The sequence below is a fragment of the Drosophila yakuba genome, chromosome X (assembly GCF_016746365.2).
Source record: "Drosophila yakuba strain Tai18E2 chromosome X, Prin_Dyak_Tai18E2_2.1, whole genome shotgun sequence".
NCBI classification, from domain to species: domain Eukaryota; kingdom Metazoa; phylum Arthropoda; class Insecta; order Diptera; family Drosophilidae; genus Drosophila; species Drosophila yakuba.
The window spans coordinates 14,415,191-14,427,976 of NC_052526.2; the positions used below are offsets into that span (position 1 = coordinate 14,415,191).

Consider the following 12,786-nt stretch of genomic DNA (forward strand, 5'->3'; position numbering starts at 1 on the left):
TCCAATTTTTAATGATGATTTTTGCCGAAAATCGGTTTTCTGTTATTTTGCGACTATAAATATCAGTATTTTGATCATAACTTTCGAAATATTGGTCCGAATATGGAATGGCATACCTCGTTGAACTCGTAATTAAATTTCCTATCGAACTGTGTTTTCAGAAAAAAAATTATTTTTGTTTCACTTTTTTTCCAATTTTTGATGATGATTTTTGCCGAAAATCGGTTTTCTGTTATTTTGCGACTATAAATATCAGTATTTTGATCATAACTTTCGAAATATTGGTCCGAATATGGAATGGCATACCTCGTTGAACTCGTAATTAAATTTCCTATCGAACGGTGGTTTCAGAAAAAAAATTATTTTTGTTTCATTTTTCTTCCAATTTTTGATGATGATTTTTGCCGAAAATCGGTTTTCTGTTATTTTGCGACTATAAATATCAGTATTTTGATCATAACTTTCGAAATATTGGTCCGAATATGGAGTGGCATACCTCGTTGAACTCGTAATTAAATTTCCTATCGAACTGTGTTTTCAGAAAAAAAATTATTTTTGTTTCATTTTTCTTCCAATTTTTGATGATGATTTTTGCCGAAAATCGGTTTTCTGTTATTTTGCGACTATAATCTCAGTATTTTGATCATAACTTTCGAAATATTGGTCCGAATATGGAATGGCATACCTCGTTGAACTCGTAATTAAATTTCCTATCGAACTGTGTTTTCAGAAAAAAAATTATTTTTGTTTCACTTTTTTTCCAATTTTTGATGATGATTTTTGCCGAAAATCGGTTTTCTGTTATTTTGCGACTATAAATATCAGTATTTTGATCATAACTTTCGAAATATTGGTCCGAATATGGAATGGCATACCTCGTTGAACTCGTAATTAAATTTCCTATCGAACTGTGTTTTCAGAAAAAAAATTATTTTTGTTTCATTTTTCTTCCAATTTTTGATGATGATTTTTGCCGAAAATCGGTTTTCTGTTATTTTGCGACTATAATCTCAGTATTTTGATCATAACTTTCGAAATATTGGTCCGAATATGGAATGGCATACCTCGTTGAACTCGTAATTAAATTTCCTATCGAACTGTGTTTTCAGAAAAAAAATTATTTTTGTTTCACTTTTTTTCCAATTTTTGATGATGATTTTTGCCGAAAATCGGTTTTCTGTTATTTTGCGACTATAAATATCAGTATTTTGATCATAACTTTCGAAATATTGGTCCGAATATGGAATGGCATACCTCGTTGAACTCGTAATTAAATTTCCTATCGAACTGTGTTTTCAGAAAAAAAATTATTTTTGTTTCATTTTTCTTCCAATTTTTGATGATGATTTTTGCCGAAAATCGGTTTTCTGTTATTTTGCGACTATAATCTCAGTATTTTGATCATAACTTTCGAAATATTGGTCCGAATATGGAATGGCATACCTCGTTGAACTCGTAATTAAATTTCCTATCGAACTGTGTTTTCAGAAAAAAAATTATTTTTGTTTCACTTTTTTTCCAATTTTTGATGATGATTTTTGCCGAAAATCGGTTTTCTGTTATTTTGCGACTATAAATATCAGTATTTTGATCATAACTTTCGAAATATTGGTCCGAATATGGAGTGGCATACCTCGTTGAGCTCGTAATTAAAGCTCGTCATTAAAAGAATTGCAACAAGTTTCTCGACCCTTTTTCCGTGAAAACTCATTTGATTTTCCTCCTCACTGAATATACAATAAAATCTAATGCAGTGTGTTGTGTGTGGTGTCTATGTGCATAACTCTGTCAATTGTTTGTGTGTGCATTTGCCTGTGCAATTTTCAAACATTTTCAACCATTTTCAACAATTTTCGCACTTATTTTTGAGTATTATCGAAAAAGTTTTCCCATCATCGAAGCGTAAGCGGCAATTGGCCAAAGCAGGCACGTCCTGGCCACCACATACACGTTTTACGTGTCCAATTGTAAATGGGAATATTCATTATGAAACTCCTCATATGTATATCTGTATCTCTATCTGTACATATGTATCTGTATCTGTACATCTGTGCAAAAGTTTATTGGCAATTTTTGGCTATTTTGTGAAGTGTTCTGCAAGCGCTGCAACGTACGTGTTCGTATAAATAGTTATTTTGTGTTGATATGTGTTATGTGGCATTGGCTATTAAAAGTGAAGCCAGCACTCAATTTTTAGACTCAAAACGCTTAGGAAACGAGTATTTCAACTTTGTTTTATGCATAACAATGCATCATCAAGTGTTGTGAAAAATCTGTTAATCACTTTGAAGGCTCATTATTCTAGTTCAAAAAATGTTTAACTAATTTTCCTATTTCCATTTTTGTATTTACTTAATTTCTTGGGTGTTAACTTGTTTCATAAATTATGCCATCGATACTCAAAGTAGAGTAATTCAAATTGGCCCCACAGATTTCCGGATTTAAATAATCAGTTCTGGTGCACCCCACCCCCAATCCGGAAATTTCTAACCCACCAACCCACCAACCCACCATCAACCACCCACCTGCCATCCGCCCAATCACTCAGCCAACTGTTCATTTTACAGCTTCCCCCTTTTTGTACTTTTTCTATATTTTTAGCTGTCCGGAGTCGGTTTAACGCTTAAATTGGCCCAAAAAACACTAAGGATCAGCGGCGAATAACCCAATCCACCACCGAACTACCTATGAAAATATTTAAAACATTTTCATTTTCCCCCTGCATTCGTGACAGCCGCAAACTGAGTATGAAAATGGTAGGGAAATTATCAGGAAAAAAATATTCATTTCGCTTTTCCTTTTTTTTATGCTTTTTTTTCTGATCATTTTTGCGCTGCTGCTTCTTCGTTTGTTAATTTATGAAAAAACGCTTGAGGCCGCTTGATGGGCAAGGGTGGGGGGTGGCCGTTTTTTGGGAGGGGGGGTCGCAAGGTGAGGCCAAGTGTCGCCCGGTGGGCGGGGGAAAAGTGGGTGGTGAAGGTGCGAGACACGACTTTCGGTGGTGGAACGAGGAAAACTTCAAACTTCAAACGAGATAAATACAATTTCCATTAGGCCTCGCGGAAAATCCCCTGGAACCGCATTCATACTTTTCCTTATCCATATAAATAAATGCACAGCAAAAATTTCATTTTATCGATATGTGTAACAATGTTTCCTAAAATATATTTTAAATGATTATTATACATCAACTAATAGATATTGTAGGACTTTATTTATTTAGGAGACACTTGTCAAAGCAATTATTATTTTATTAAAGACGTATGCAGTAATAAATGATAAGTATGTAATAAATGATGATATAAAGTAGCCAGCAATATACGATCAGAACTACTACCGCTTTCATTGCAGTGTATGCATGCAAAACTTAAGCATTGTCAGATATTTCACAGCTCACTCCACTTGAGGTTTTTTCCTATTGATTTTAGGGCTTTTTCACAGTTTTTTCCCCGAAATTTTCCCATTTTTACCCCCACCCCCCACAATTTTTATTTCAAGCAAGCCCCGTAAGCCACAACCCCCAATTTTTCGTCCTTCTTCGGTCTGTTTTACGTTAATTTTTTAATTGTAAATATTGCCTAGGGTCGAATTTTTCATCTGGGCCCGCAGTTGTCCCTGTTTTCTTTTACCGCCCTCCAACCCAAAATAAAAAATGAAAATCCAAAAAAAAAAACCTCTCTTCAATCTGCCTCAAGGTTCATAATTTTTCACCCCCTCGACCCACGATGTTTACATAATTTGTACGTTACAACGCGCACACGAAACGAAAACTCACTTTTTGGGCTACTTTCTACCAAATTTTTTAATAGATTTCTGCGGTGGGAAATGTGCGCAGTTGTTGTTTGCTGATAATAAGTATGTTGCATAGTAGGCGTGGCATGTTCAATTATTTGCCATTTGCCATTTGCTGTAAGGGAAGACAAGACTCTACAAATGACCAGCTTACGGATTTTTCCCGATTATTTTTATGTTGATTGCCATTTTTATTGCCCGCCATCTAATTGCAAACTATTGGCGAACACACCACACACACAGTGCGTCTAATAATGCCAATAAAGTAGGGTTATGCAGCGCTATACATTTTTGGGGCCTTGGGGTATTAGAAATTATGACAGCGCAGGGCAATTTGCGCCTTGGCCGTAAATCTTGGAATTTATATAGAGAAACAAAGACACAAAGACACAAAGACGAAGTTAGTTTTTGCTTGTTTGGCAAGTGTATTTTTGTTTAACAAATAGTGCCGAATAGGAATTGCAGACATGGTCGAATGGAATATGGAATGGCTTGGTGGAGCAGCTCTTCGATTTACAACCGTTTCCGGCTGGAGTCAGGCTTCTTCTGAAATATATAGGCAACATTATCATGGGAAGTACAACACAAACTATATATTGACAACTTACCCATATTCCTTGATGATCAATGGCATTGCACTTGATAAGTAGCATTGCTTTTCCGGGAATTTTTGTCTGCATTTTAACTGCGAATTTAGGTCCATCGTCTTCTTGTGTGCATCATAGTTTTTGGCGTGTTTTTATTTAGTTAATTGCTAGCTAAAATTTAGATGATTAACATCATGCATACACACCAACACACAGCTTTTGCATATGTACTTACTTACACCAACCCTATTTTCTTTTTCCTTTTGAGTGACTCGAGTGTAAGTTCCTTTTCAACTTGTAAGCTTTTGCCATTTAAATAATTTGCAGCAGCATACAGCGATTTCGTATTTTTCAAGTGTTTTTTTTAAATGGTATTCTTAAATCTAATTTTGTGTGTTTAGAAAATGGTTTTGATTTTATAGCGTTTTAGAAAATGGTTTTGATTCTATAGCGCTCCACAATACTTGACACTTTATGCTTAAGCCTAATAAAAACTCAAAAACAAAACAATAAAAACTCAAAAACAAAATACTGAATTGAACAGAAATAAAAAGTTAACCGAAAATGGGCCGAAAATATTTGAATGCTTATTTATTTTGGAATTTTTTACTTGTTACCTCTACGAGATCTGTGTGTTGACTGAATTCTGCTGCGGCCGGTGAGCTTAGGTGGAAATTTGGAAGTGACAGTACAAAGCATGGATAGTTTGATCAGAAATATTTGCTTTTATGAATGCCAACTAGATTTTATTTTTTGTTTTAATAAAACCCTAAGTCACGATTTAATATTAAAATATTAAAATAAATTAAATTAAAATATTATTAATCATTGCCAATTTAGAGTTAAAAGATAATCACTTCAAATATGTATAATTCTGAATATTATAAGAAATTATGTTATATAATTATTATATTATGTCTTGCAGATATTGAAAATGTTTTTGGTTCAGTGCCTATATCGCCTCTCTCTTTTTAGTGGGCGTGGCGAGGCACACATGTGTAGGTCACGAGCCAAAAAGTGGAGGGGGAATTGGATGGCAAATGCCAAGAAAAGGAAAGGAACGAAGCGAAAGTCGCTTTTTGGCTAATGAAAAAGAAATAAAAGTGTCGAGTGCATTATTGCCAACATACACACACACAGACACACGCAGACAGAAGGAGACGCACGCACACATATGCCTTCGCCCACGCAAACACCGAACAGAAGCACATATCATTTTCCTTGGTAATTGTTGAAACATTTTTAGTACTAGTCTGCGTGCTACGTGTCTGCGTCCTTTTTGCCACTACAACCCAACCACATTTCCCATCCCCATCCCCATCCCCATTTCCACCCCCCTTTTTTTCGTCACTCCACCCCCCTAATTTCGACCGCCGGCTATTATTTTGCACTTACTATAACATGCACATAAATATTTTTGCTTCGGCCTCCCAGTTTTCTGGTGTATGCGTATGTGTGTTTGTGTGGCTATTTTATTGATACTAACACAAAAACCCACGAATCCTCATAAAAGGACATGTGAGTACGGACTTTTCCTTTGGCCCGGCTTGTTTTTATTGTCGCCTTGGCGAATCTCTGTCAAAAAGCAATAATCATCAATTCTGATTCTCCTTTTTTTCTTTTCATGTGTTTTGTGTTTGGTTTTCTTTCGCTTTTCGGCAAGGACATTGTCGTCTGTTGGTGGCTCGATTTGATATCAAATTGATTATTATTTATGTCGAATTGAGACCAATTGCCTCTGCCCCTTAGCTAATTTGGCCATAGTTCTAAATGGTTTGGAATACTCAAATACTTTTGGAATACTCTTCAGCTCAAAAGCGACTAATTTAAATGGATAAGTTATTTGTATTATCTGTGTTTGGTTGTTTGAAAATGTAATGCATCTTAGTTGGCTTTGTTAGTTGTGTGAAAGCAAGTGAGTTCGTTCTGTTGAGTTTCAGGTCAGTTGTATAACTACAAGCCTGTGAGAAGGTCGTGCTACTTTCAACAGAATATATTTTATTCGAAAAATTTCATATATATTTTGTAACTTGAAATAAAAGCAAAAATGGATAGTGGCAAGCTGGATTTCTTACATTTCTCGAATGCCCCGAATGGCGATTTCGGTAAGTTCTTCAAGTTCCAGTTTCACTACAACACTTTAACCAGTTCGTTCTTATGCGGTTCGGTTTCATATATGTACATACTACGTGGGTCTAAATTACTTAATTTTAATTTATCGTAGGCGCTCCTTAATCAGCAACTATTAATGCTGCACTTTGCTTATTTACGAGCTCCAAATTACTACCATTGAGTGTCCTCCGCGTTTTATCTGCTTCTGCGTGGGCAGCTCCTGTTCCTCACCTGCGTTTTTTTTTTTTCTTTTTTTTTGTCCTCACCTGGCTTTTTCAATCTTTATTCGCACTTTTTGGTTATTTATTGGGATACCAAAGGTGCGCAATGAGTCATTTGCGTGAAGCGAACTTGCATTCGTGTGTGTATTATTCGAGTTGCTTATTCAGTTGTCACATATTCAAAAGTCTACTTTGTTTAGTAGCAAAGCATATAACTTTGCTCTAATTTAAAACATTTTATTAACATTTCACAATGCCACGCAGAAGCTGCTCCTTGTCAGTGTATTCATCACCCGTCTCTGGGTTATTTTGCCCACAGTTTGTCACACTTAATTAAAGAAAATTTTAAGCACTTTAGATGTCAATTTGTGCCCACTTTTCGCAGTGGCCAATACGATGACAGTTGCCAGTTTAGACCCCCTTTTTTCCCCCCAATTTACCCCCTCCATTTCCACCCCCCCCGGCATATTACCGACCATTTTCAATTGCGTCGAAAAGAGGGAAAAATAAAAGTACGAAAAAAGAAGAAACGGTTTAATTAAGTTGAAACCCTTTCGTGCGTGCCATGGCCAGTTGGCAGTGCCATCCAGTGCCGCGAATCCATAGCTTCACCATACCGGACTCACTTTCCAGACCCTCGGGATCCCAAGATATTGCGATCCAAGTGGCTCAAGTGGCCAAGTCACCAGTCACCAAGCCGTCGTCCTCGTCGAGTTTCTCGTTTCTCGTTTCGTTTCAACTTGGGGCGTGTTAATTTCCAAGGTGTTTGCTATTCCAAGCTGTTTCCGTTCTAATATAAAAAATCAGCGTAATTAAAAATCAAATGATTTTTTCTTGGTCCTCAACTCAAAAGTCTTTCCTCACCCCCTTCCTTCAACTTTTTTGGTCCGACGACAGCGAAATATCTTCATTAATTTTGCTCTTTTGCGCTGTGGGACAGCGGCAAATCCTTTCGCCTCTATCCTTTCCAATTCCAATTCATTCAATGCTGCACAATTTTTAGCTCATTAATTGGTGTGGGCAACCCTTTTCTTTTTTTTCCTTTTTTTTTCTTGTGTTTTGCCCTTTTGGTTTCACCCTCGCGTTGTGAAAAATCTGGTCGAAAATGTCCTGAAAACGGAGCCAAGTGATTTATTTGTTTAATCCCTTTCATTTTCGACCGATTTCTTTTTATTTATTTTCTTATGCCCAGCCACTTGAAATGTTGCTGATTAGTGAAAGTAACAGCCTTTAAGGGGTAAGTAGCATTTCGATTCATTTCTTGGTGTTTATTAAATGGGTTACTAACACTTGGCCAATAGTTAATATGCCCACTAAAATACCTTTCGAAATTCCCAATATTCTTTCTTCACGAGCAAAACTCCTAATTGATTCGTTATCGATTCGCATTGACCCTCTTCACGGCCCATCAATATGGCTAAAAGTGAAAAGAAGTTGGGGGGAAAAAAGGGTAAGAAGCCAAAGAGGAGGATCGACAGACATTGAGCGACCAATGCGACTGGCAACTTGTTTAGCTGATTTTAATCCGCATTCGATACGGTAACAATTTTTACTTCATCACTCTCCCGGCAAACCGAATGGCCATCTCTTCATCGCTCGCATCTTGTGGCTTCCACACCAATCAAGGCTCCTCGAGGGACGTGAGGGGAGGTTGGGGAGACGAGCTTTTGACATTCGCATAACTTCCGATTTAATCCCAGCGCGTGAACGTTCTCGATCCTCATGTTCCAATCGGTTGAGTGGTTCCAGCTTTAGTTGTGCACCGAAAGAAATATCATATAATATTGCTATAATAAACCAGAACTTTGGACAGCTTTCAGCTGTTAATTCTAACTAGTTTTTTTCCAGTGCACTACTACTTCTGCGCTCGCATCGCCTTTTGCTCCATCAGCTGAGTTATGTGCTTCTGTGCGTTGTCGTATTTTGTAAGCTCTTACGCGCCGGCTACCAAGTGCAGAAACCCTCCACTAACTAAAGCCCCAACTAAACCGAACCAATCCGATCCGATCCGATCCCCTTCCACTTCATGCCGTTCAGGATCTCTGATCAGATACTCAGATACTCAGATACTTGCCTCGAGATTCTTGAGAGCAGCGTCGTTGAAGCGATAAAAGATCAATTTAGTTGCGCCACAGTCGCCGCTGATTTAAATCCGATCATTGCGCGACGATTTGATGCGAACTGAAACATGCACAAGGAATTTGCAATTATCGAACTTCAAAGGCCCTCTTCTTCCCATTTTTTTTTGTTTTTTTTTTTTGTATCTTGTAGCTGCCTTCGTTTTTTTACTGGTTTTTGTGCTGATCAACTTACAAATTTGATCGCTGCTTGGGAAAGCGAATAGCGATCTGTTAATTGGCATATCAATGCGAGAGTATCCGCGTGTTCGCGTTACGTGGTGTTGCCTGTGGCAAAGCGATTTAAGTTTGCAAGTGATCCTGGTTGGGGTTTGAGTTTGGGTTAAGCTAGCAGCTTGAAAAATCAAATAGCAAAGAACTACAAATTACATGCCAAAATGCACTTCAATACAAAGCACTTGGGTAAACACCAGCAGACAGAGGGGGGGGGCGGGGAGGCACACCTGTGGGCCACTGTGAAATTTTCCTATTTTCCCTGCTTTTCCCGCTTTTCCTGCCTCCGCCCCCGCCACACTGACGATGTAAACCTTAAGGTATTTTGCGATAATTGCACTTTGCTGTTGTTGCTCCTGCCGCCGCTGTTTTTGCTCCTTTTCGTCCTTTTCGTCCTTGCAAGGGCGTAGTCCTAGTCCACCACCCACAACCACCTTCCATTTTCCGTATGTCTGTGCGCAAGATAAACAAAAGACAACTGTTCCATGTGCTCGTGTATGAGTTGTCTGGCACACGTCTTCGCCTTTCACACCCACAACACACCCAGGATACCCAGGATACCCAGGATACCCAGGATGCCCAGGATACCCAGAATACTCAGTTTCCGTATTGCGTATAGTACTTTCCTACTACTTTTCAGCTATTAATAATGTGAAACTTCGAGCCTGGGGTTTCCATATCAACTTGTTTGCCCTAGCCGGTGACGACTGTACTTACTACTTAATTAATTCAAATCTTGCTAATTGCATTTTATTTGCCTTCGCTGCGCAGATTTGCAGATTTCAAGTTTTTAATTGCAAATCTCCTTTGCCATTCAAAGGCATCCACACAACCCACTAAAACACACGACCCATTTAAACACACTAACTTTCCACTTGAGATGCATTTGATATTGTGTTAATACCCTACCATTCATAACATGATTTGTATTTGTTTCAGATGGCTTTTGCGGCTTTATAAGAAAGATGACTTTGATGATGTACATGGGATTTGACTATGTGCTGAATAGACAGGAGACGCGTTACGATACATCACTGGTAATTGGATTGACTGCCTGTGCCATGGGTATTTTTAGCTTCTTTACATACTTCATAGTGAAAGTGCAGAGCTACCAGGTAAGTTTATGATATATATATTATTTATTTATAAATATATGTATATTACCTGCAATTGAAAATACTAGACTCTGTTCTGCGGAACTGCTGGTGTCCAAGAAGAACCGCCTGAGATCGTCGAAGATGAAGATGAAGATGAAGACGAGGATGAAGATGAAGATGAAGATGACGGTGAAGATAAGGATAAGGATAAGGATGAAGATAAGGATGAAGATAAGGCGAAGGTCGATGAGCCAACTTCGACGGAGGATGGCCACTCCACGGCTTCGGAAATGTCAGTTGGCGGGCAATTACCAAAGCCTAGTAAACGTGGCCGTTCCAAGAAGTCGCCAAAAGGAAAGCCCCGCAATACACAACTAATTAATCATTTTATGGAAGTTACCGATGTGGGACACTGCCTATTTACCTATAGCGAACGCAAGAAATCTCCTGAACGTGAACCCAGGGTCCAGGTGGGAATCAGAAAGATCATTACTATCTATGGCAGAAAACAGGGCTATCTATACTTCACAGCTACAGAGGCACTTGAAATGCAAGACCTAAATAAGGTGATGTATCCACGGTCAAAGGTTGCTAAGAACAGTCCTCAAACTAAGCTCTGCGATGAAGGAGTGGATCTTAACCCCCCATGCACGAATATTTGATTTTGTTTTTATTTTTAATATTTCAAATACTTTTATACATCTACACATCATACGTCGATCAATTTGATATGCAAAGCATATCCATCGACTAGGCACAATGCAAATTCCTCGTCGTGAAATCATGTGTATCAGCTTTTAGAGAACACTCACTTGGTTTTAAATTATTTGTGTGCATTTCTCTGGAATTAATCGTGCTGTATGAATATAACAAACATGTTGCAATGAAATCGTGTGCCTTTGTAGTTTTTTTTCCTTTGGGAGGGAATCGCCATTATCAATAGTTACCAACTATCATAGGTCTTTGAAGATAACCCTTTAAATGGCTTTGTTATAGGTTGGGCATGTTTGAAATGGAGCCTACAACCAAGTGTGATCCCAAAAGCAGTTACCAATAGTTACTAACTACTATAGGTGTTTGAAGATTATCCTTTAAATGGCATTACAGGGTTTAGCGTGTTTAAAATGGAGCCTACAACCAAGTGTGATTCCAAAAGCAGCGCCAAGGACACGTTCCAGCCATCATCATGTTCAAATGTTCAATGGCCGCTCAATAGACTCCGCTCGTTTCCGCTGTTGTAATTTGCTGGCCCTGCCAGCTGTCGCTGCGGTTGGCCGCCTAATGGTCGTCAAAGGGGGAAGGGGGGTCGAAGGACCTCCATTTCAGCAAACCCCCCCCTTGAAACCACATTCATATGGCGCAGACAACCCGCCATATAGAGAGATACATCCCCATGGCCAGGACGCCTTTGGATTTCATTAAAGGCAAATTTATGCCTTTACTTGAATGTCAAATATTGCAAATGTCAAACGATGAGGCGGCGAGTGGGGGGGCGTGGGGATACGGGATAAAACACTGTCAGAAAAAATTGTGTCGAATTCCAACAGCACTTTCAGCAGATTTCACTGCAATGCCAGCAATATTTATTTGGTAAGTTATTAGTATTTGTTTTATGCATGTGTTTGAATTTGTGTCTTTATCTTATTGAAAACTAAACAATTCCTGCTAGATTTTCTCACAGTGCACGGCATGGCATGGCATTGAGTCCCGTTAGACAATAGTGTCCTTCCTTGGGGGTAATGTGCAGGAGAGGTGGCCCATCGACGAACCCAGCTTCTGTTGGTTTTTATGCGTTGTTCGTTTTGTAATTAAGCGACGCACTTGGTTGGATTTGGATTTGGATTTGGGTTGGGAATGGAAATGGGAATGGGAATGGGAATTGGATGTGAAGCGGATGTGAGATGTGCTTTAAATGGAATGGGTGGTTATATAGGTATATATACATACATGCTGATATATGTAGATATTTAAGTTTAAGTTTTTGCCCTGGCAACTGATGGACTTGTGCAGGTCCTGCCTCCTGTCTCGAAAATAGTCATGAATATATATATATAGTTATCCTGCTGCTGCTGGTGGTGGTCATCGGTTGTCCTTTCCTTTTCGATGGCTGCATTGACCCAGCCCAAGCATCTAGATTTGCGGTCAAAGTTGGCGTTTGACATTTATGCCGGATGTCAAGTCTGCTCCCAAGGAGCACAAAGTCCTCGAACTCGGTCCATTGTCATCATCATCATCAGTAGTAGCACTACCACTACCACTACCAGTACCAGTTGTTGTAGTGTGGTGTCCATTTTGCGCCTTGTTATTGTCACTTTGCCTTGGCCTTAACTCTTCCTTGTGTCCATTTGCCATTTTTTGTCTCCGGTTTGCCCAGAACAAACTATGTATGCTTGGCTATCAATACCTAAATACAAAAGGGGGAGGGATGGGGATTTTTCGGAGTGTTAGTTAACCTTTTTCTGGGCCCAAGTTATTGTTTGTCTCGTTATAGTTTCTATTCAATCGGGTCGTCCTATAGGGTCGGGTCACTAAGTTTGCCTGGCAAATGCACCCCGGAGGGCGTTTTCATTTTCATTTTCAGTTTCATGTCCATTCCCATTTCCATTCGCATTTCGGATATTTGTGT

At 38.8% G+C, this 12,786-nt stretch overlaps 1 protein-coding gene and 1 long non-coding RNA gene across 4 annotated transcripts; one reads left to right on the top strand and one right to left on the bottom strand.

Annotated features, from left to right (window-relative positions):
* Positions 1 to 4,238: 4,238 nt before the first annotated feature.
* On the bottom strand, positions 4,239 to 5,057 carry LOC26535448. Of its 2 annotated transcripts, none has more exons than XR_005562141.2 (3): positions 4,619 to 5,057; positions 4,401 to 4,550; positions 4,239 to 4,338 (listed from the first exon to the last, which is right to left on the bottom strand). It is a non-coding gene; the product is annotated as an uncharacterized LOC26535448 (long non-coding RNA). The 2 variants fall into 2 exon arrangements; XR_001453854.3 differs by having other exon boundaries at positions 4,615 to 5,057.
* Positions 5,058 to 6,316: 1,259 nt separating this feature from the next.
* On the top strand, positions 6,317 to 11,049 carry LOC26536230 (transcription initiation factor TFIID subunit 7-like). 2 transcript variants are annotated; one of them, XM_039376082.1, is made up of 4 exons: positions 6,317 to 6,484; positions 10,003 to 10,178; positions 10,247 to 10,630; positions 10,692 to 10,810. In XM_039376082.1, the coding sequence occupies exons 1-4, from the start codon at positions 6,427 to 6,429 to the stop codon at positions 10,719 to 10,721; spliced, it is 648 nt and encodes a 215-aa protein (XP_039232016.1). In that variant the 5' UTR covers positions 6,317 to 6,426; the 3' UTR covers positions 10,722 to 10,810. The 2 variants fall into 2 exon arrangements, with proteins under 2 accessions (XP_039232016.1, XP_039232014.1); XM_039376080.1 differs by having other exon boundaries at positions 6,318 to 6,484; positions 10,247 to 11,049.
* The last annotated feature ends 1,737 nt before the right edge of the window (positions 11,050 to 12,786 follow it).